Consider the following 24,969-nt stretch of genomic DNA (forward strand, 5'->3'; position numbering starts at 1 on the left):
ATATATATATATAATACATCTATATATATATATATATATACATACATCTATATATATATATATATATACATCTATATATATATATATATATACACATATATACATACACACAGACATATATATATATACACATATATATATATATACACACAGACATATATATATATATATACATCTATATTCCCGCTTGGAAAGTCTTTTTTAATGGCGGTGCCCCAGCATGGCCACAACTCATAGGCTGGAACTGGAATCAATCAATCAATCATATATATATATATATATATATATATATATATATATATATATATATATATATACACACAGACATATATATATACATATATATATATATATATATATACACACAGACATATATATATACATATATATATATACATGTATACATATAGTGAAACTATTAAAACTGAAAGCATCATTTGAAATTACAATAGAAATGTTATTGTTTTACTTTTGACACATAATACTGAAATAGTGTAAGGAAATTGCTTCAGTGCTACATTATGCAAGAAGCTGAAAATTTGTTTGGACCATGACACTGCTGGTCCCTAAGTAAGGCATGTGTAAAATGTGAATGAATTTGGTTGGGTAGTTCTCAAGGTTTAGTTATGCACACATACAGACACACACACAGACAGACAAACACACATTCTCAGTTTTATTTATATATAGATTTCCTTAAACTATCCTATCCAGTATGTATCACAAATATTTATATGATGTAGTACTCAGCTGAAATTTTATACATGCATGTCCATGAGCATCCATGTATGGATATGATACATACGATTACATATCTCATTCATTCTAAGCTGAGACACTGCATATTGTGTTGTTTAAACCCAAAGTCAGCTCTGCTAATGTAAATGTGTAGCGAAGGTATCTTTTTTTTTAAAGATAGTAAAGGGTATGAGATGAGAAAGATTTGACAGTTATTTCCAGCAGGATAAGTGATGGCATAGAGGCTCCCTCGTGTATAAATATACAGTGTGTGTGTGACATTGAAAATGTCAATACCACTACAAAACATTACCATCCTGTTATATAGCGTTATTCTTGAGTCTAAACTACAAGATCCACCTAGCTCCATTTAGGTAAAGTATGTAAAAATATTACTGTATCTACGAACACTGAATGTCATGTCATAAGGCTTTCATCAAAAACTCCTACTGAATTATACCTTTCCCACTTAAATTTGTCACCTTACATCAATTTAAGAAACCATGTTACCCTCCTTCTTTACTCAACCCCAATAAATTCAAAGTCTAAATAAATCCGGCACTGAGGCTTACAGAATGCAGCCAAGTGAGGCTTTATATCTAGTTGAAACTAGTTTTCTGCCATCAATAATACTCTCAAGAAAGGCATGAATTTTCAATTTATTTGACTAACTTTATAATCCTGGAGTTTTATGTCTAGTCAATGATAAATCTAGTGTGTGCTGTGAAGTAGAAACAATATCTCTCTCTATATATGTATGAATTGTCTGCTTGTATATCTGCCTTGTAATCAGAAACTATAAAATAAAGACCTGTAAGACTATTTATATTATTATTATTCAACACTTCACAAGGAAGTTTGTGTAACATTTGATAAGAAAAATATCAGCCAAACCTCCCTCAAAATGCACCCTGTTATCTCACAAGCAAAATAATGTACAGAGAGAAAATCAAAAATGAAGTAGTTATGTCCAATATCTCTTTCCTCCACAGAATAGTGGAATAGAGAACAAGTGACATACATGAAGGGAAATAGAGAGAGGTAGAGAATGTGAGACACATTCAAGAAGGAGGGCTATAATTAGGGAGAGTAATGGCGATGTGGTACCAGTATGTTTGTGTGACATCAAATTGGTTTTTAACCTTATTTTTTCTCCTTCAGTCTCTCTTTAATCTTTCTTACTCTCTGCCTATATCTGGCATAGTGGAAGAGAGTGAAATAGACAATGAGAGACATCAAGAGAGAGGAAGGAGTGTGACAATGATGATTGCAGCAGTTTGAAAACTTGATGAAAAGATGCAACAGAAATAGCCTTTTGCAATGTTCTTTTGTATTAAGCGAATGCAGAATTTTCCCATTATTTAAATCATACAATGTTGGAATGGGTTACAAATTTATATTCACAGTACAACATTGAATAACATACTCCCATACATTAATATATAATATTGGTCTCTGGTTTCCTATCCATCCATCAACATACACCTGACAATTAACTGAAATAAAGGAACAAACACACACAGAGACACTTCATTGCTAACAACTTCTTGAGTGACCAGTTAAGAAACTTCATAATGGATTTAATTCTAGTTGGCATGTCTTATGGCTTTCATCAAAAACTCCTTTCTATTATACTTCAATTGTACCATTGTCAATTTTCGATACAGCTCTAAAAGTTTACTAGAATTCATGCCAGCTCATAAAAGAATAATTTTTTAAAATATCTCATTAGTGAACTGTTATGGAAAATTAATTATAGGTCTGTTTAGAGGTACTGATAGTAATATACTAAGGTGGTTTAGTCTATTAGTTTCCATTTATTTACATAGGTGTATCAAACTATAATATGTGTGTGTGTGTGTGTGTGCCTATCTAAAATCTCATTAGTGGTACTGGTCAGTATCAATGTATATGTGTTCTATCTTCATAACTGGGTATAGCCAGGTCCCTCTGCAATTCCCCAACAAATTATCATTTTTTTACATCATTAATGTTTTTGGCAAAAGACAGTATCATTGAACAGTCTTAATTCTTCAGCTTTATATACCTGGAGCTTTATCTCAACAAGAAAAAATTGTTTATTTGATTCTTTATGAATTTGTTTTGTTTTTTTTTCATTTGCAATGATCAAAACATGAGAATGCTGATTACACTTGGAATCCTAAGTTGAAATTTTCCCTCACCTGAATCATTGCCAAATGGAGAGGTTAAGTTCTACAACAGCATTAAATGAAACAAATAAAGATAATGTAGAAACATGATATGACCTTGTAGCATAAATATCCACCCTAAGCCTGAAAATATCAGAATACCTCTTAAGCACCCCAGTACACTGCAGTACACTATGCTGCATTATACTGCAACATATCTCTGTTCCATAAAACTGTTTACAACGTTAACAATTACTGCATCTCTATAAATATTGATTTTTTTTTTTTACAAGGCAAGAGATACAATCTGTGTTCATTAAATTGACTCAGTATATTACTGATACTATTTTACTGAAGCCCAAAAGAACGACGGGCAAAGTTAATTCTGTTAGCATTTAAAATGCAGAGATTAAATCCATTATATATTCAAAATCGCTTGTCACAACTTTGCCGCCTTGACTTCTATTAAAAAGTAGTCACTTCCAGCTGATTTTGTAGTCCTATGAAAACTGAAACAAACAAATCCTGTAATATAATGATGTTGATGGGGGTAGTGATTACAGTGAACATAAATGGGACTGGTTTTTGTTTCCCCAGTTTGTTCTCAGCTGATTCAACACAATGATACATACTTTATAACAGAAAAGAAAAGAAATAAAAACCTACGATGAAAATAAAACAAACCAGAATTCATAACTTTTCCTTATTACAATACACACACGCATGCACACATTGCGGTCAGCTGAAGTTTTAAATATGCTCATCCGTGAGCATCCAGGTATCGATATGAATACATACGATTATCTCGTTCATTCTAAGCCGAGACACTGCATATTGTGTTGTTTAAACCCGAAGTCATCTCTGCTAAAGCAAATCGAAAGTACCCCACTTTTTTTTTCTTCAGACAGTAAATGAGAAAGATTTTACAGTTATTTCCAGCAGGATGAGCGACGGCATATGGGCTCTCTCGTGTATAAACATATGATGTATGTATGACATTAAAAATTTCAATCCCACTACAAAACAAAATATTCTTTTCTGCTCTAGGCACAAGGTCCGAAATTTGTGGGGAGGGGGCCAGTCGATTAGAGCGACTCCAGTACGCAGTTGGTACTTGATTTATCGACCCCGTTATATAGCGTTATTCTCGAGGCTAAACTGCAAAACCCACCTAGTTGTAAAAATATTACTGTATCAACAAACACTGAATGCGGAAGTTTTCCTTGATATGTATATTGATACTTCACTCTCTCACATACACAACTATACCTGTCACTAATAAATATACAATTGTGTTGTTGTTGTTTTTTTTGTAATTCGGGGTGTTTTTTCCTTCTTTTGTTAATAGTGACAGGACCCCTTGATAAATACCATGGTTGATACCCTCTCTAACCGGCACTGCCAACAGCTGTTGTTTAGTTCCGATGTTTAAAAGAGTCCGAGCCGTGACTGTCCCATCTTCTTATTCAAAAAGTGTATTGAGGACCATGTCTAATATGTCCTTTCGTAAGACAGTAGATGTGATTCGAAGAAGACTTGGTAGTTATGTCTTAAGATGTAGGATATGATAACGAAAAGTTGACTGCCATTTCTAGCAAGTCAAACAATAATTTATAAACTCTTTCGCTGACTTGCTCATCAACAGTAGCAGGGTTACGAACATGCAAATTATAGAGAAGAAAAAGAAATCGTATGTTCATATATATTTTCCTAAAGCATTAAATAACATACCTGAAAGTAAACAGTTTCGAATGAAAAACCGAGTAAATTAAAATATTTTTTCTGCGTGTATCATTATTACTTTGAAATTATGTGTCCATTGCTTAGTTAAATAACAAAAGGAAAAGGCCTCCAGTTTCCTGCTTACAAGAAGAAAACCTATTTAGCAACTCCCTGCTCCCTTGACCTATTAACTACATTGTTAAGTCACTTAAATACTCATATATGGATATTACATATAATGTTTTCCTCTGTATTTGTTTACAATATTATTTAACCCTCCCATCTGGCTTCAAAATAATAGCAATCATCCCTTCCTTCTGACTTCATAACAATAAAAAACATTAACAAACAATCATTCCGCTTGGCTTCAGAGAGAAAAGAAGAAAAAACACTATGAAAATTTGTACTGCACTTTAGACACTCATGAAAATGTAGTTCTCTCCATCCGGCCACCACCTCCCTGCCAAATAACATATTTCCAAACACTGAAAAATGAATGGCTGCACAACAACGCTAAAATAACATAAAATAAATAAAACTTATATTACTATTTATATAAATTTCCTATTGCTTAATGAAGATTTATAGCTTCCGAAGGTCCCACAGTTTCTGATTGTTAGATGTATGAATTTGTGAATAGCAGTGGTTGGGGTGTATATGGCAAGTATACGGAGAATGCACTGTAATTCTTAATAACAATAATATTGAGAGGGGAATATATGGATATGTGTATGTTTGTAAGGTAAATTAATTTAAGAGACGAAAACACTGAGCTCGATAATGTTAAAAATATAAACGTGATACAAAAAAAAGTTAACTTACTTGAGCAGACGAAGTTTAACAGATTCCGAACGGATAGTCTCCGAACGTGGCTTGCCTTGGCACATTGTTTTTAATCGACTGAGAGAAAGAAAGGGCTGCTGCTAGCGGAGACAAATCCACCGCATGAAGAGTGGACAAAAGAAACGTGAGAAAACGGTTTGGAGAAGACAATGCTGTCCTTTACTGTGTGCTGGCCATAACTCCTCACTTCAACTGTTGCACTATGACACGAACACAAACGCAAGCGATATAGATATAAACTGAACCTATACCTTCAAAACCAAGACTCGACTCTCTCTCTCGACGACTACTTCTGTCTTGTAAAGTAGTGATGCAGTTGCCAGTACCTTCTAGCTAAACAGTCTCTTATAACGGCGGAACAATCAATATTTTTCTGTTTGTACGACGACACCTCCAGCCATCACTACTAACAAATAACAGCAATGACAAATTATTTAACCAACTGTTCTTAACATAGGAACCAGGAATCTAGCGGAAGAAGAATTGTCAGTTATATCGATCCTAGCACTCCTAGAATGATAAAAGAAAAGTTCACGACGCCGAGATTTGAACTAAGAGCGTAATTAAATACCGCAAGGTATTTTGTCCAACGCTCTAGCGATTTTTTATTTCTTTTATATGGAGAGAGAGATGATTTCTGATATATGCACAACGCTCCAAATCAGCACTGTCCCAGCTGACTGATGAATAATAAAATCCCGACTTTTTGTATAGCTGGGGTTATATTACCAATACCCCACCCCCTTTTTTTTTTAAAGAAGCGGGATGTGACTAACAGATTTGGATGCTATTTTTAACAAATCAATAGACTGAGTCGAGGCTCCCTAGCTAGCTTGTTTTATGCTACAATTTTGTAAGAAAGATATGTAGTTGATCGAATCAACTTTCAGCATATTCCTGATAGTCACTCTGCTTACAATTGATTAACACAAGGGACAAATGACACATGCATACTTTTCTCAAGTGATTTCAAGTGGGAATCAAAATTGCTACAAGAACTTTTGCTGCTTGAAAATTGTTTTTTCTAGTCTATGACGCCTTGAAGTGTTGTTGTTGTTGTTATCGTTTCTGGAGTTTCCCTTTAAACTCGATAAAAACCAGTGAAATTCAATCTCTTATAACAAAATTTAAAACAAAAATAGTAAGAAAAGTGGCCTTGTGCCTAGGTAAAAGAAACTGGCGATCTTACGGTTCTAGTACCGTTTACGTCAAACGTAAGATCGCCAAGAAACTATTATTTTATTTCGATTCGGATCAAAAATTAAACTTATTTGCGATATTTGTGCACTCCCTGTCAAACTCCTTATCAATCTATTTGTCAACTGCGAAAGAGGAAGTTTTTTTTTGTTTGTTTTTATCTTCCTCGTTTTGCAGTGGTTAGGGCTAGCTAATGTGCGTTAGGGGATATAATGGATGCAGTGAATTATTTTTTATGGTTTTAAATTGGGTGAGTGATTACAGGAAAATTTGGTTATGAATTCTAACAGATGACACGACCGCATAAAAGTGAAATAAAAAAAATTGAAATTATTCAATAAATAGTCTTTTATGAGGGAGAATAACTAACAACACGTGTTTCTTAACTGCACCAAAAATATCTCATGATTAAGTTAACTGCAAGCATAGTGGCAAAGCGGCTGCCAAGACAAAATTGGCTAAAAGTTTGACAAAGTGAAAATTTACTTGTTAAGGTTATCGCTACAGATATTCTATAGAAATTATAGCCAGCAGGTATTGACTTCAAAAACACGTTTAATAAACTTTATAGTATACTAGCAGTATCGCCCGGCGTTGCTCGGGTTTGTTTCGACCCTTTGGAATTGGAATTTTTGAAAAGTAAAAATTTTGCATTATGTAGCTTGTTATTCTCTTTACGTGAACATTTTTCTGGTTGAAATACACCGAAAAATGGCGACACAGCAGTCAAAAAAATCGTAAAAAACAGGGATTTTCGCAGAAAAAAAGCACCTTTTTGATGTAAATAATTTTTTATCTTAACATGGTCCGATTTGAATTTTATCTTCTACGGAATGAAGAGCAAGCCTTCTTCTATCATACTCTCAATTTTGGTCAACTTGCGCCGCAGGGTCTCGGAGGTGATAGTGTTAATTGAAGGCTACCAAACCTTAATTTTTTATTATCCATAAAGACATACATAGAATGGATGATACAATCACGGATGATTTTACATTTAAAGCGCAATTTGGGGTCGATAAAAATATAACATGATTTTATATAAAACGAATGAATAAACAACACAATGGACATTTTTTAAACAAATGGAGTGGGGCGGGTTTACGGACCCCACGAACCCCGCCTCTTCACTGACCTCAGTTTTTTGGCTTATCTCGCATTTTATACATGACATTCTTCCATCAAACACTTTCTTACTCAGGCACCTCCTCTCCAGCCCTATTTGTCTCTTTAGGTGGAATATAAAAAATTCCACCAAACCAGGACCAGAGATGAAGTTGCCTGACATCAACCCTCTCATCCTTGTCTTCCATACTACCTGTTTCGCAACTGCTACCACAGAGAGAAAACAATTCTTACCTTCTTTCGTTAAGAAATCTGGCGGGTCAATTTTCACTATGGATTCAGTTGAAAGCTGTGCTCTTCCTCCACCTCACAACAGTTGTTCGGCAAGGGGCTAAACACAGAGGAGACAAACAATGACATACAAACGGATTAAGTCGATTACATCGACCCCAAGGCTGGAGAAGAAGTGCCTGAGTAAGAAAGTGGGTTTGTGCCGAACATGTCTTACACCTCCGGACACTGCACAATCGCGTGCGAGACGGTTTCCCTGTCTCGCCCACATCTTGGACAGATCGGGGTGTCGTGGCCATCATGCCTTGAGAGTTTATCCCGAACAGGTAAGGCACCTCGGTAAGACTACCATGCCAAGGACTTCTGAAAATTATCCAGGGTCCTCGGCTCGAATGTACGTTGGAACAGTCTGGCCAACTGATTATCGTCGAAACCTAAGGTCTCCCCTAATGTATCATTGCAAACCTGCCATACACAGACAACTTCAGCTTTATATATATAGATTATGATTGCATTACGAAATACCACGTACTCACAAGTCATTAGTAAAGCGAAAGTGACGTATTAAACACAAAAGTCGCCAAGTATTTAGATACACCCGTCTCATCATTTTTATTCATACTAGTCAAACTTGTCCCTTATTGTATTCCCACAGTCGGTAAAATAAAGACATTTTTAATACATTGATTAAATAAAACCGACTCCATTCTCAGCTAGTATTTATTTTATCGATTCAGAAAGAAAGAAAGTCAGCCTTTGGAAATTTGGGGCGGATTCTGCCAATTAATATATTGAAAAGTATGCAATCGACTAAATTCCTCTCGTGAAAATTAGTAAATGTAACCTTTATTATTATCTCTGCTGTTAGAGGTTGATTATCATTTGAAATAAATAATATTTCAGCTCACGCGACAAAATCGTTGAGATTGGATGACGATAGTTTGAATACTATATAATTATCACCATGTCATAATCTAGCAGATATCTCGTTTATCAAAGTCACTTTATCACAGTCTCAACAATTCCCTCTAATAAAAAAAAAAATGACAAGTCAGAATTCATCATCATCGTCGTCCTCTTTTAACACCAACTTTTCCGTGCTAGCATGGATCAGAAGGAATTTGTTCAAGTAAATCTTCTTCGGCCGGATTTCCTTCTTGTCGCCAGCCCCCACTTGTTTCCAAGTAAGGTAATATGAGCCCATAGCCAGACGTTTTCACTGGAAATGAGAAATGAACGATTCTGCTTGTATGACAATGACGCTCTTTTACAAGGATCACACAGTGCCAAGACAAGAGGACACACACACAGTTCAAATTTACAGAAAACAAAAGACGAAGACAAAAATACAACACAAAGGAGGAGGCTTCACACTTTCTCTCGTGCTCTCTTATCCTCTCACTTTCTCCTATTCTATTCTTCTATGATAACCTAACTGTTCTTATTTGCATACTGGTGTATTTGAGGGCCTAATGTCTTCGTGTTATATTTTGTCTGAGTAATGCCAATGAATGACGCTGGTGGCCTTTGTTCATGTAATTGATGTTTGCTGGTCTTATGAAACGCTTGTACATTACATAAAACATTAATGCTAATTGTGTTTCCAGTGAGCCTTCTTTTTATATACAGCATACAGACTCCACACACTAACCTTTCTGGAGTTACAAGGATTGTCTGACTACCTTGGAGGAAAGAGTTGAGCATGGAACCAATCTACTACGCTGATACTTTTTGGTAATGTGTTGCACTTATTGAATTATATGATGGGCTTCTTTCAATTTCCAGCAATCAAATCCACTTACAAGGCCTGAGAACATAGTAAAAGGCCTAAAATGCTGTGCAATAGGACTGAATGTGAAACCACACTGTTGGGAAGCAAACTTATAACCACAGAGTCAATTATCTTATTTGATTTTGTAATAACCCCTTTATGGTGGTGGTAATAATAATAATAATAATAATAATAATAATAATAATGCATGCCCTGATGCAGTACCAGGCAGTGGCTCTTGTGGTTTCTGATCTTAACTGATTGGAAGTGTTATCATGTACATTGTTTTGTCTTGGTATAAAAGATGGGCTATAGCAAATATTCTGCTCACTTCCACAGATTTGCTTGTCAGTTGCTTGACCATTACCAGTTGAGCATGTCCCTTAGTGGCTGACGATATGTGCACCTCTGATCACAAGCTGAAGTAATGGGGGAGCATGATAGCTATGTGTTGAGAGGGATTGTTTGGGGTTTGAATAATTCACCTCTGGAAACATGGGTGTTTCGTTCAACATCCTTAAACAACCCTTAATCAGGGACCTTTTGAGCAGGATGGTTTACTTGACCAGACGAAAATTCTAACTGGGCCCCACCTGCAAGGTCATATGCTGTTTATCTTGATATGAGATCACCATGTTGTGCATATATGGTTGTGATGCATGTGCCTAGTGTACCTTTATCAGACAGGCAGTCATGATGGGTATACTGGGCTTCGTATATTTTACCCCAGTGTCACTTTGATGACATGCACTGCTCTCTCCCTCATTAATAACAATAATCCTTTCTACTATAGGCACAAGGCCTGAAATTTTAGGGGAGGGGGCCAGTCAGTTACATCGACCCCAGTACTCAACTGGTACTTATTTTATTGACCACAAAAGGATGAAGGGTAAAGTAAATCCTGGTGGAATTTGAACTCAGGATGTAAAGATGGACGAAATGCCACTAAGCATTTTACCCAGTGTGCTAAAAATTTTTCTGCCAGCTCACCACCTTAATAATAATAATAATAATGGATAGAATGAAATCCAAGCAGTTAATATATGGGTGATAGCATCACTTCAATATGTAACAGGAATTATAAAATGGCAAAAGAGAAAAATGAAGAAAATGGATACCAAGAACAGAAAAATGTCAACAGTACAGGGAGCCTTCCACCCTAAGAGTGACACTGATAGGCTGTACTTGTCCAGAAGAAAGGGAGAGGTTGATCAGTTGAAGAAAACTGCCTATAAAAAATGCTGTGGAGCCACTGTTGAAACACATGATGAAGGCCAGCATCATCAAAACTGAAAATTGTGTAACTAAAGAAAAATTTAAACAAAAAATGAACAAAAAAAAAAGCATAGAAGGGAAAAAATGTACGGTCAGTTTGCAAGAGATGTAAATGCCAAGACACATACAGAGGACCAGTGGCTATGGATTAGGAGGAGTGACCTGAAGATAGAGACAAAAGCACTTATATGTGCAGCTCAGGAACAAGCATTAAGGACCAATTATAAGAAGTGCAGATTTGAGAACACTACTGATAGCAACTAATGCAGAATGGTTGGTGAGGAATGAAATGGTATGGCACATCGTTAGTGAATACCTGAAATTGGCACAACACAAATACAAACAACGCCATGACAATGTGGCAAGAATGATCCATTGAGAGCTCTGTGGAAATCACGGCCTACAAAGAGCAAAGATGTGGTATGAGAAAACACCAGGAGTTACCAAAAATGAGAACTGCAAAAGTCTGTGGTATGTAGTGATCCAGTGTGATCACCTGACCAGACATAAGAAACCGGACATTGTCATAGTGAATAAAAAAGTAAGAACATGTATGATAATTGACAAAGCATGCCCCAGTGACAACAGGATCAATGTGAAAGGAGAAGAAAAAATAAGCAACTATGATGATTTAAAGTGGGAAACACGAAGATTGTTGTCAATGAAGAGAGTAGACGTAGTGCACTTGGAAGTATCAGCACTCAGCTATCAATATGGCTGAAAAAGATTGATGCAAGTGTGAAGGTAGAACACCTACAAAAATTAGCATTATTTGGAACTGCAAGAATTCTTCGCAGGGTTCTTGAAGCATGACCAGTAAACAAGTGTCACCTTAGTCTGCTAGCTGTGGACAGCTGACACTTTCCATCAGACCCAGCAAAATAAGATGTGAATTTTCATATAATAGCAATAATAATAGTAATGATGAGAATATCAAATTTTGGTACAAGGCCAGCAAGTTCAGGGGAGGGGGTAAGTTGATCGCATTGACCCCAGTACTCCACTGGTACTTATTTTATTGAACTCCTCAAAGGATGAAAGGAAAAGTTGACCTCAGTGGAATTTGAACCCAGAATGTGGAGATGGACGAAATGCTGCTAAGCATTTTCCCCAGCATGCTAGTGATTCTGCCACCTTGCCACCTTAATAATAATAATAATAAAATCTTAATTTCTTCACATTCTGAAATCCTCACTTCATGATGGGTTGTTAGGTGCTAAACCATTAGGCAAATCTTATTTCATCCTGAATACCACATTGGTCATCCCAGCTCTCCTTCCTAAATTGAGGAATACAGGTAACCAGAGGTATGCAGAATGAAAGACTTGCAGTGAATTTGAAGTCTCTTGAATTGATAAGTCTGCCACTTACCTTGTTAACTAAATAGCAGTAACAAGGACAGCACTCACTCTCTGATCTGAATTGTATGTAATCAGTCAAAATAACATTTCCATTGTTACCTCTATTGGAGTCCTAATCATGCTCAATGTAATATGACCCTCACAAACCTTATGCGTTCAGCAGGGGATGGGGGTTACATATTAACCCTCACCCCATCCATTTACACAGTAAGTGCTATGACATTGCAGCACAGATATTGACATCTCAAGAGTGGTTATTAACTAACTGCATTCCACATGGGAACTCATTGTCTTGTCATGATCTCCCTTTACTGCCAGCAACTAACATTAACACAACACCAATAGCTAATATCACCACCCCTACCATTACTACCACAGTCAACATCTTATTATTATTATTTCTAGTACTGCCATTGCTACAACTACAATCATCATTGCTGCGGCCGCTGTTGCTGCTACTACTACTACAAGTTAAAGTACTATCATAACTAGCACTATCACCTGTACCGATAACACTGCTACTAGAAGCCAAGGAGGGAATCTCTAGATAGTCATAGAAACAGCTGCTAATTTCCTTTTGAATCAAACCTAAAATAACACATTGGGTAACATATTCTTGGATACACTATCTGAAAATAAAATAGAATGGTTACCATTGCAATAGCTTCGATTATAGGTCTGTTTGATGAGGGTTGTTTAAGGACTAAATATCAACAACACTATGACCACCACCACCATCATTGCAACAGCAACATCACAACTATTGTGCAAACATTATTTACACTTGACGGATATTTGTCCTCATCTTGCTTGTTGTTAACGCAATGTTTCGGCTGATATATCCTCCAGCCTTCATCAGGTATCTTGGGGAAATTTCGAACCTGGGTTCTCATTCTTGAGGTATTTTCGATGTTGCTATTATTATTATTATTATTATTATTATTATGGCATAGTGGTTAAGAGCATGGGCTACTAACCCCAAGATTCCGAGTTCGATTCCAGGCAGTGACCTGAATAATAATAATAATTATAATAATAATAATAGTAGTAGTAGTAGTAGTAGTAGTAGTAGCAGCAGCAGCAGCAACATCAAAAAATACCTTAGGAATGAGAACTCAGGTTCGAAATTTCTCGAAGACACCTGATGAAGGCTGGAGGGCATATCAGCCGAAATATTGTGCTAACAACAAACAAGAGGAGGACAAGTATCCGTCAAGTGTAAATAATGTACATAATTCCTCATCTCTTAAATGTAAAACTATTGTACAAACACTACTATAATTTCCTCCACAAAGATTACATCATTCTTACCACCTCTCCAACACTACCATTATCACTTTATCACCATAACCAGTTCACCTATTATACAATCATTACATCATTATTTAGCAAGAGCCAAGAAAAGAAACCTCTATGTGGTCAGCTGACATGTTAACAATAGTGACCAAATCTCCTTCAAATCACATCCTAAAATCTATTTTTAAAAAAGCAGGATACATTTGATGATACTGTCTCAAATATAGAAAAATATATGGCAATTATTATATTGATTTCTGATTCTGGTACCAGGCCAGCAGTTTCAGGAGAGGAGTAAGACAATTATATCAACCCCAGTGCTCAACTAGTACTTATTTTATCAACCTTGAAAGGATGAAAGGCTAAGGCAACTTCAGCGGATTTGAACTCAGAACATGAAGATGAACAAAATGCTGCTTAGCATTTTGCCTGGTGTGTTAATGATTCTGCCAGCTCACAAAGCACAACACCAGACAAGGCTGTTTGTAATTACAGAGGTATCAAGTTGTTGGATCAGGTAATGAAAGTCACGGAGAGGGTTATAGCCCAACTAATTAGGGAGAGTCAGTTTAGATGAGATGCAGTTTGGGTTTGTGCCAGGAAAAAGCACCACTGATGCTATATTTATAGTAAAACAGCTGCAGGAGAAATACCTAGCCAAAGATAAACCTCTGTACCTGGCTTTCGTTGACATGGAGAAAGCCTTTGACAGGGTCCCTTGATCCCTTATCTGGAGGTCAATGAAGAAACTAGGGATAGATGAATGCTTAGTGAGAGCTGTACAAGCCATGTACAGGGATGCTGTCAGTAAGGTGAGGGTTGACAACGAGTACAGTGAAGCCCCTCCCCAAAAATTAGTGCAGTCCCTCCCCAAAACGTAAAAACGTAAGTTTTTTATGCTGTTTGAAATTCTTCCATGGAGATTAAAGTAGGGTGTATAAATGCACGTGGCTTGGGGTCGAGATAGAAACAAACCTGTCTCCTGAATGATCTCAGGTCACTAGATTTGGATATATGTATGGTAACTGAGTCCAAGTTGAATGAGCCACATATGTTCTTGTCTCTTCTAAGTAGCTACGAGAAATTTATTTCTCCTAGTCGCCAGGGAGGTGCAGGTGTGGTGGTTTTGTTCATAAAAAGCTTGGACGTGCAGGTAAGTACAGTCTTTCTGAACCCAGAAAGCGGGCTGGTCGTCCTAGATGTGATACATATAAGTAAACAGTCTTTCAGGTTGGTAGCTGTCTACGCTCTGAAAGAGTGTAGGCAAGCTGGATTTTTCGTGACTTGGAGAATTTCTTAGTAACGTCTAAGACTCTAGTTTTAACAGGAGACATTAACACTATACTTGATGCACAGGTGGATAGTGTTGGCTCACAAATAGAGGAGGAAATCCTGGTCTCAAAAGGCTACTAAGAAACTATGATTTAGTAGACCATTATAGGCTGGATGAACCGCTCATTCCACAGTGGACATAGTCTAATAATGATGGTTCACACAGGTCTTATCTCGATAGAATATTCGGTAGAAATAGAGATAAGGATAGTGTTAGTTGTCCATGTTTCTACTGTGTCCCTTACATGGATCACAAATTTGTGACGTGTAAGGTGTACTTAGTTAAGTGCCATAGACAGGAACTAGGATACTGGAAGCTAAACAAGTCTATTTAGACTTGTAAAGCCTTCCAGGCCCTGGTTAAGCAATTAGTTCAAAGGGCATTATATGGCATCATCATCAATAATAGATGGTGGTGTGCCCTCAAACGAGTCATTCATTCAGACTCTCTTAGATTTAGTAAACAGCTAAGTTTAGAAAAGACTAGAATAGGAGGGAAATTAGTTAAGGAATTAGAAGAGGCCATGGAATCTGGCTCTGCATCTAGAGTGACGGCAGCAAGGGCGGTCTTGTTCCACCACCTCAAAGCCAAACACAAAGGGAGTAAAGTCAGGGCTAAGTCATGTGCAGTGGGGAGAGAGGGCATTAACATTACCGGATGGGCTCGTTGTGTGGAGAGTCGTAGAGGTAGAGAAGCCTCTATAAAGTCTTTAATTGATGACCAGAGTCGTAAGATCGAAGGACAAGAGGAGATGCGGAAGGCTTTTCATCAGCATTTCACCCGATTGTTCGGGAAGAACTATGCACTGGACCATGGGGAGCCCCTAAGGGATTTCCTTGCTGGTGGGCCACAACTCTCGACATGGGAAGCAAGGTGCCATGAAGCGCGGATCACAGCTGAGGAGGTCAAGGAGGTGCTGGCTGAATGCGCCGGGAACAAATCACCGGGACTGGACAGTCTGCCCTACGAATTTTATTGAAGTGGAGCTGGTGCAGCTGTTTATTGCATCTGTTATCACCTACTGTCTGACTGTTATCCCTTGTTCCGATTCATGGCTAAGCAAGTTGGCACACCTTCTCTTCCGCTTGTTGTGGAAAGGAGGAAAGCCGTTTGTGAGGCACTCCGTATGATGTCAATGATTGTGTAGGCATGCGCTGAGGCTAAGGCATTTCTGGCTCTACTTGGATGGTGGACAAGTGTGGCAATTCACTTGCAGAGGTATTCTTCCCATGACTGGACTCCTTGGAGGAATTTACACCCAATTTGATTAAAAGACATAATACAACTGAATGGCAAAAGGAGTGCCGACAGGCACTCCTGCTAATCCACAAGACAGGCAAAGCTGGCAGCAGGAATACCACCTCTGTATTTTATAAGGGGCTGGTAGAGTTTAAGAGTGATGACATCCAGGGAGGAGCTCTGGGTCTCAATGAGAACCAGCTATCCAACCTGTTTCAGAGAATTTTCAGGCTGGAGTACTTGGATCATCATTATCATCATCATTTAGCGTCCGTTTTCCATGCTAGCATGGGTTGGACAGTTCAACTGGAGTCTGTGAAGCCGGAAGGCTGCATCAGGCCCAGTCAGATCTGGCAGTGTTTCTACGGCTGGATGCCCTTCCTAACGCCAACCACTCCGTGAGTGTAGTGGGTGCTTTTTACGTGCCACCTGCACAGGTGCCAGACGGAGCTGGCAAACGGCCATGAACGGATGGTGCTTTTACGTGCCACCGGCACGGGGGCCAGGCGAGGCTGGCAGTGGACACGAACGGATGGTGCTTTTACGTGCCACCGGCACGGAGGCCAGACGGGGCGACGCTGGCAACGGCCATGATCGGATGGTTTGCTTAACCACAGCTGCAACTTCCACTGATGTTGATCGACCTCAATTTTGGTTCTGCTTTCTGATATCTGATTTGATTTGGTTTGATTTTCATTTTGACTGTTCTCACTGGTCTTGCCGGGTCTTCTCATGCACAGCATACTTCCATAGGTCTCGGTCTCTAGTCATTTCCTTGGTGAGACCTAAAGTTCGAAGGTCGTGCTTCACCACCTCGTCCCAGGTTTTCCTGGGTCTACCTCTTCCACAGGTCCCCTCAACTGCCAGAGTGTGGCACTTTTTCACACAACTATCTTCATCCATTCTCACCACATGACCATACCAGCGCAATCGTCTCTCTTGCACACAACAACTGATGCTTCTTAGGTCCAACTTTTCTCTCAAAGTACTTACACTCTGTCGATTATGAACACTGACATTACATGCTACCAAAAATCCCTGACCTGGCAGTGCTATAGGAATGCATTACCTATTCACGAAAAATTGTCCAAGCATGGAATATCAGTGCCATATCAGTGTGATAAAGATTGTACCGCTCACCAGACTATCGAAGGAAGATAAGGCATTCTTTTTGTGTACAGTCGCAGTGTTGAAAGAGTGTGTATGGAGAACTAGAATGCAAGGAGTCATGACAGGAACTTTTATGTCCAGCCCTGGGTTGCTGTACTACTTCAGATATCATCTGAAGAGCAAGATAAGGCTGGAGAGGAGACACATGTCGCGAAGTATATTCGAGAAAAGATGGAAGGATGTAGCAAGGAAGTTGGGCATGATTGACCCTACTTAATCTCACTCTTGGTAAAAGCAAGGTGTAGTCGCTGGACTTCACGGTCATGGTTTATCTATAAAAGGTACAAAAATTTTTTAATATTATATTCATCATCTGATTTTTAAAAACCCTTATAATATGAACTCATGATCGCTTATTTTGTTTGTAATGTCCTGTACTGTCCTTTTCTATGTAAGATATTAATTATCATAAAGAATCATCTCATCGACAAGAGTCAATAAACTCGAAACATTGATATCTGAGGTTTCTGAGAGAGGGCGACATTGAATGAACGGGGTGTTTTCACACCTTTTACCATAAGAGATTATTCTCCATGATAACTGCAGTTAGCAATTGAAATATTTGACAAACATATTTCAACTAACCTAAATTGTGATTATACATAAACACTGCTTCACACAATTACTCCAATATATATATATATATTTATAATAAGATTAGCTTGTATACGAGTGGGTATATATTTGTAAAAAATGAAGTTTGAAAATGCTGCTATATTAGACAAATTTTTTATTTTTATATATACATTATTTATTTAACATGTTTCGGTTCTTGAAATGACAAACCTTATCAAAAAAAATTATATATAAAAAAGATAGTTCATGCTATCAAATATAAAAAATTCATATATAATAAAAAAATTCATATATAGTGAAGCGAGTCCATGCTATATGTTTAAAGAGTATGATGTAGTAGTTCATAGTGGTGATATGCATTCAATATAAAAAATTCATGTTCTTGAAAAAGCGAGGAATTCATTTTAGGTTTTAAAAAATTCATATATAGTGAAGCGAGTCCATGCTATATGTTTAAAGAGTATGATGTAGTAGTTCATAGTGGTGATATGCATTCAATATAAAAAATTCATGTTCTTGAAAAAGCGAGGAATTCATTTTAGGTTTTACCTTGTGTTCCAATGGGGGCAACTGTGATAACTTTTGGTTGGTGTCTGTTCGAATAGTTCTGGTGAATCTTGTGAATTGTTTGGGTTATATATCACCTGTTAGGTGGCTAGTCCAGCGGAACGAGACGTCATCATCTCGTTAGGTGGCTAGTCCAGCAGAACGGGACGTCATCAATGTTTTGACCAATCAGAATCGGGTCTGACCTATAGCTGTATTAGATCTGACCCATGTCTGTATCCTGTTAGGTGGCTAGTCCAGCAGAACGAGACGTCATCAATGTTTTGACCAATCAGAATCGGGTCTGACCCTTAGCTGTATCGTATGTGGAAACCGACCAAGCAGGGTGACAATAGCTTGCCCACTGAGGTAATACGTCATCAGTTTCTTGACAAATCAGGATTAGATCTGCTTGTAGAGATCTTTTTATAAATTTTTTTCCTTTCCCTAAGACATATTTCTGTCAGTGTGAGTGACTGTTTAAGGCAGCGGCCGTGGTGGAATTTTGCTTCTCCTTTTCGGAGGACCAATCTTTTGTTTTAATATTCCTAGCCCAGGGTGTTCAAACTTGGTCTAAATTTTTTGATGAAATACAGTTCTTTATTTTGGCGTTGCGTGAAGGTTACGCTGTCACTGAATTTATAAAGCGGGTAAGTTGTAAATTTCGGATTTACATTTCCAGCACATCTATCTATGTGTCCGCTGACCGGTATTTTCCGGTATTCAGGGTTTCTAATTTGTGATTTATGCACTGCCATCCTGTTACGTAAGCTATTTTTTGTATGGCCTGCATACTGCCTATTGCAGCCTGCGCATGTTATGACGTAAATTAAGTTTTCTGATGCGCAGGTGAAGTTTGCTCTAATGGTGAACTGATGGCCTTGTTCTAGTATAAATTCTGAACCTTCTATCAAGATGACACAGATTCCGCAGTTGGGCCTTCCACATTTTCTAACTGCTGGTTTTGTGGTTGATGTTGAGTGCAGTTTAGCTTGGGTTAAAATCCTTTTCAAGGATTTTGGTTGCTGTTTACTTTTAATGATGGTGTGTGTTTCGAGGATCCGGTTCATCTTTGGGTCTCCCTTTAGTAGAGCTGTGCTTTGTAGTATGGTGCTGAAGGCCTCATTGTTGAGTGGGTTGTGTGTAGAGATGTAGGGAAGGGTTTTTAATTGTTCTTTCTTTTTTGGTTTTGTTTGTCTCAGGTCTTCTATACTTAATTTGAGTGCCCTTTGGATTGCACTGTCTATTAGGGGCTGTGGATAGTTTCTATTTGTGAGTGTGGTTCTAAGTTCCTGGAGACGTGTGTGTCGGGTGTTTGTGTCTGATATTATGGTGCAGATCCTTCTAGCTAAACAAAAAGGGACATTTATTCTAGTGTGTCGTGGGTGGCATGAATCAAAGGGTAGGTATTGTTTGGAGTCTGTCGGTTTATAGTAGATATCTGTCTCTATTTTGTTGCCGGTTTTCTTAATGAGGATGTCTAAAAATGGTAATTCTTCTTCATTATGATCCATCGTGAATTGTATATTATCATTTATTCCATTTAATAGTATTTTAAATTCCTCAAGTTTCTCTATACTTTTGTCCCAGATGATGAAACAGTCGAGGTATCTTTTCCAGTTATTCTGGATATAGGTGGAGAAGGTGTTTCCAAATTTCTCGAGTGTTATCTGGTAGAGTATTTTCTCGAGGTATCCCATCACTAGGTTGGCAAAAGATGGTGCAGTACGCGTGCCCATCGCTGTTCCCGATCTTTGTCTGTAGAAATTATTGTCAAAAATAAAGTAATTGTTTTCTAAAATAAATCTAAGTCCTTCTATTATAAGGTCTTTGTTTATGCGAGTTGGGAGTTCAAAGGGGTAGTTATTCAGCCAGAAGGTGATCGCTTCTATTCCTAGGTTGTGAGGGATGTTAGAATAAAGATTAACTACGTCGAATGATACTAGAAGGGTTTTCTCATTGACTGTTTTAGGGAGGTGGTTGAGCATATCTATATCGTCTCTTACGTAGCTTTTGATGTGTTTTAGGAAAGGTTTAAGAAGTGTGTCTAAGAAATTGCTGAGGCGGTGAGTCTCACATGCTGGCCCTGCTATTATCGGTCTAAGTTTAAGATCATTTGGTGAAGGGATTTTGATGAGTATATCGGTAGATGTTTTGCATGTTTCTCTAATTATTTGGCTTTTGTGTACTTTAGGGATACCATAGAACAAACTCGATTTGCATTTGAAGTTAGTGATGTATTCATACTCCTTGTCCGTGAGTTCTTCTCGGTATGTGTTGATTAATGTCCTAAGGTTATGCATTATTTTTTGCTGATTATACTGTTGGGCCCTTTCATAATACGTTTCATCTCTTAATAGGGATAGCACTAAATTTTTATAATCGTTTGTATTCATTACTACTATCGCGTTGCCCTTATCTGCCTCCTTAATTGTTATTGCTTTGTCTTCTCTTAGTTTGATGAGGTCGTTCCATTCTCTTTTGTTAAAGTTAGGGCTGTGTTTTTGTTTCTTGATGAATTGAAACGGGAAATTAGTTATGTAGTCACAATAGCGGTCTAAGGCTTTATTCTTTCCCTTGGTGGGGGTGTAATTGCTCTTGTTTCTAGCTATTGAATCCTCATCTATTTGTTTGTCTTGAAATTCCTCGGTGAGTCTTAGTTTCCTGCAAAATTCCGAAATATCATCTTTCATTTCATAGTAATTAGAACACTGTGGGGTTGGTGTAAATTTAAGTCCTTTGGAGAGTATGCTTATTTCGTTAGGTGTAAGTTCTTTGTTTGAGAGATTAATTATCTTAATTACCTGAGGTTTCTTTTGTTTGTCCTTTGCCATCGTGTGTCCCTGTTCCTGTGTGTAAGGTCTAAAAAATGGTTGGTGTAGTTATGTTCAAAACTACTATTTATCTGTATCATGTTGTTATAATTGTCAGAGTGAGTTTGTGGTGCTCTGTTCTGAAGTGTGTTGTTGTACCTAGTGTTCCGTCTTAGTTCATCAGGTATATTGTGTTGGTAGTTGTTTCCTCCGTAGTGCATTTGTTGTTTGTTAGGTTTGTATGGTTGGTTCCTGGGGTGGATGTTTGGTAGTAGAGTTTTAGTTTGGTTATGTGGATTGTATTTCATAGTATTGTATGTTGTAGCCCTTAGGTTCGTGAAATGGTGTGGTGGGCCCCTGTAAGTGTTTTGGGGTTGGTGTAGGTAGTGTGGGGTGCGTTTTAAATGTATTTTTCTGGTGTAGAGTGTGTTTGGATTTCTTGGTGGTTGTTCTGTTCTGTTGGTATATCTATTTTCGAACTGGTGTGGTGGGCCTCTGTAGGTGTTTTGGGGTTGGTGTAGGTAGTGTGGGGTGTGTTTTAAGTGTATTTTTCTGGTGTAGAGTGTGTTTGGATTTCTTGGTGGTTGTTCTGTTCTGTTGGTATATCTATTTTCGAACTGGTGTGGTGGGCCTCTGTAGGTGTTTTGGGGTTGGTGTAGGTAGTGTGGGGTGTGTTTTAAGTGTATTTTTCTGGTGTAGAGTGTGTTAGGATTTCTTGGTGATTGTTCCGTTCTGTTGGTATTTGGTTTTGATTTACTTAATTTTATGAAGGGGTTGTATATATATATATATATATATACATTTTAGGTGGTGGTGATGGTGGAAGAGGAAGGATTTGTAATTAAGCATGCTGGAAAAAGGAGAAAAAAAGGGGGGAAGGAGGAAAAAGTAAAAAAGGAAGAAAAATGAAAAAGCGAAAAGAAAAGGGGGAAGAGAAAAAAAAACTAAAAAAAGAGAGTGAATGGCAAAGTATTAATGTACAGAGTATAAAAGTTCAGAAAGTTCAAAAGTCGATTGGAGAAATTTATGTCAATGAAAAAGTCCAGTGAAATCTGTGAAGATAGAGTCTGTAGATCAAGTGGTAACCCAGGTGGTGTGCTAATATGTGGATGAGGAGAGGTGCTGAAAGTTCAGGAAGTGGTTCAGATATGCAAGTCCAAAGAGTAGGCAGTTCAGTCAGAATGAAACTGGGGTAACCATGTGAGCATATAATATATAGTTGAAATTTATAGAAAAACAAAAGAGAAAGACAGGTGTATGAACAACAAGCAAGTGTATTAGTTTGATGCTTGGGAAAAATAGAAGTCTTTTACATTTGGAGCCTACATTCTTCAACAGACAGGAAGAGAAAATAAACAGAGAGAATGAAAAACTTGTTGATTTCAATAGTCCAACATGGCACTTTAGGTAGTGGTGAAGGTGGAGGAGGAAGGATTTGTAATTGGGCATGCTGGGAAAAAGGAGGAAAAAGGGGAAAAGGAAAACAAGGAGGAAAAAGTAAAAAAAGGAAGAAAAATGAAAAAGACAAAAAAGGGGATGAGAAGAAAAAAGAAAAAGAGAGAGAATGGCAAAGCATCAATGTATTGAGTATATATGTATTTATATATATGTATATGTGTGTGTGTGTGTATGTATATTTGTATATATATATACACAACAAAAAAACACACACACACACACACACACATACATACACAACAATAACACACACACATACACAACAATAACACACACACACACAACAAACACACACATGCACACACATACACAACAAAAACACACACACACAGCTAATCGGTCCGTAAGTCAGGGATGACATTGAAATAAACAAGCCTCTGAAGACAGAAAACAGAAGACTGATAAGGATGAATAACACGGCAGAAATGAATTCAGCTCAAAACAGAGAATATGATTGGTTAAAATTCGAAGAATTAAACTACGTAAAAGTTAGAAAATACATTTTTCTCCAAAAAACTAATTGAAATTAATGTTTTCTTTTGACACATTCTACCAGTATACGAAGTTTCAAATTATTTAGTTAAGTAGGAAATTCTGTCCATCTTTTAGAAAAGATCCCCTGATGATGATATTATGCTCATGTTGCATAAAAGTAAATTTAATATTTATTGAGTATTAATAGAAACGGCTGCAAGTGAAGATGACCAATTTGCTGTTAATAATAAACAATTATTAACTTCCCAATCTTCATTGTCTTCTTTTAAATATATATATATATATATATACACACACACACACATGTGTGTGTGTGTGTATGTAAAAATAGAGTATTCTTTGAGTGTTTATGTTTACACACAGATACATATCTATAAATATTTATACATATATATATAGTTGATATATAAACAGAGCAAATCTATCTATTTTTCCATTGATTGAAAAAAAATGAACAACCTTAATCAATTTTTTAACATTATTAAGTTCTTGTCAGGTGTTGACATCACTCTAACCAATTCCAGAGAAACAAACAGCCAATGTGTTTGTATACTTGACAAATCCAGTCACTACAAAGAACTGAACCTACTAATTTACATATAATTGCTTAACAGTTTATCTAATATCAGTAGCTTGTTTGCTTTCCTTGCTGGCATGGATTGTAATGATCCGAGTCAGTTCTTATTTGAAGTTACTGTCCTCCTAGACAAACAGATCACTTGTATATCTCATTTTTGGTTTGGTTTCTATGACTAGATGCCCTTCCTATCAGAGCTGTTGATGATAGGATATCTCCAGTAACTTTGCTGGGTGGGATTTATTGTGACACTAACACTAGAGAGGATGTCATACCTCTGGTCATTCACCAACCACTTTACTAATCATATTTGGTGTATTTTATCAGGGCACTGACACTTATATTTTGTAAGACTAAAGAGTCCTTATTAAAGTTATGTTGTGTCTGTTCAACATGAAGAACAATGTGAAGAGCAGATAGAGAGAGAGATGATGGGAGAAACAAGGGTGTGTGAGTGAAGAGAACAAGTGTGTGATAGAGAGAGTTGAGGTGAAGGGTGGGAGAGGTGGAGAGAGAAAGATCATTGACTGTTAGTATAGAAAGGGTGCTGGTCAGGTATATTGAGTACAGAATGGTGGTGGAGAAGGGTTTGGGTATAGGAAGATCTAGTGCCAATCCTCATTACACAGGATGCATGGCCAGAGAGAGGAAAGCAAGTGATTGTCAGAGAGATGAGAGTCATATAAGCCCAATGACAGAGAAATTCACTGTCATCTCATACAATGAACAGAGGAGAAGGAGCACAGATAGAAGGTGAGTAATAAAAAGAATGATACAGAAATGAGTGACAGAGTGATGAAAAAGAATCAAGTAGCTTAGCAGGTGACAAATGTAAACTCAGCAGGACATGTGGGGTAAAAGACACAAATACAGATATATTACACCTCTCAACTCTCAACAATATCACTATTTCAACATTCATTTCACTACATGCACAGCTGGGAAGGTCTTCTCCAGTACTGCATATTGTCAATCACTGTGGTTACATGTCATCTGTGCGAAACCTAACATTCCAAAGGTCAGTTTTCATCACTTCAACTCATTAATTCTAGGGTT

The 24,969-nt window shown here is 37.4% G+C and overlaps 1 protein-coding gene across 2 annotated transcripts in view; it reads right to left on the minus strand.

Annotated features, from left to right (window-relative positions):
* LOC115212321 (monocyte to macrophage differentiation factor 2) overlaps positions 1-24,969 on the minus strand; it is a 142,343-nt gene that overhangs the window by 104,847 nt on the left and 12,527 nt on the right. The window contains exon 1 of one of the 2 annotated variants that reach the window (XM_029781195.2): positions 5,433-6,038. The exons of the other annotated variant lie outside the window; for it this stretch is intronic. Coding sequence (XP_029637055.1) covers positions 5,433-5,497 — 65 coding nt within the window. The 5' untranslated portion in view covers positions 5,498-6,038. Of the gene's footprint in view, positions 1-5,432; positions 6,039-24,969 lie in introns of those variants that run through there. 2 annotated transcript variants of the gene reach the window in all.

Source organism: Octopus sinensis, linkage group LG1, assembly GCF_006345805.1.
Source record: "Octopus sinensis linkage group LG1, ASM634580v1, whole genome shotgun sequence".
Lineage (NCBI taxonomy): Eukaryota > Metazoa > Mollusca > Cephalopoda > Octopoda > Octopodidae > Octopus > Octopus sinensis.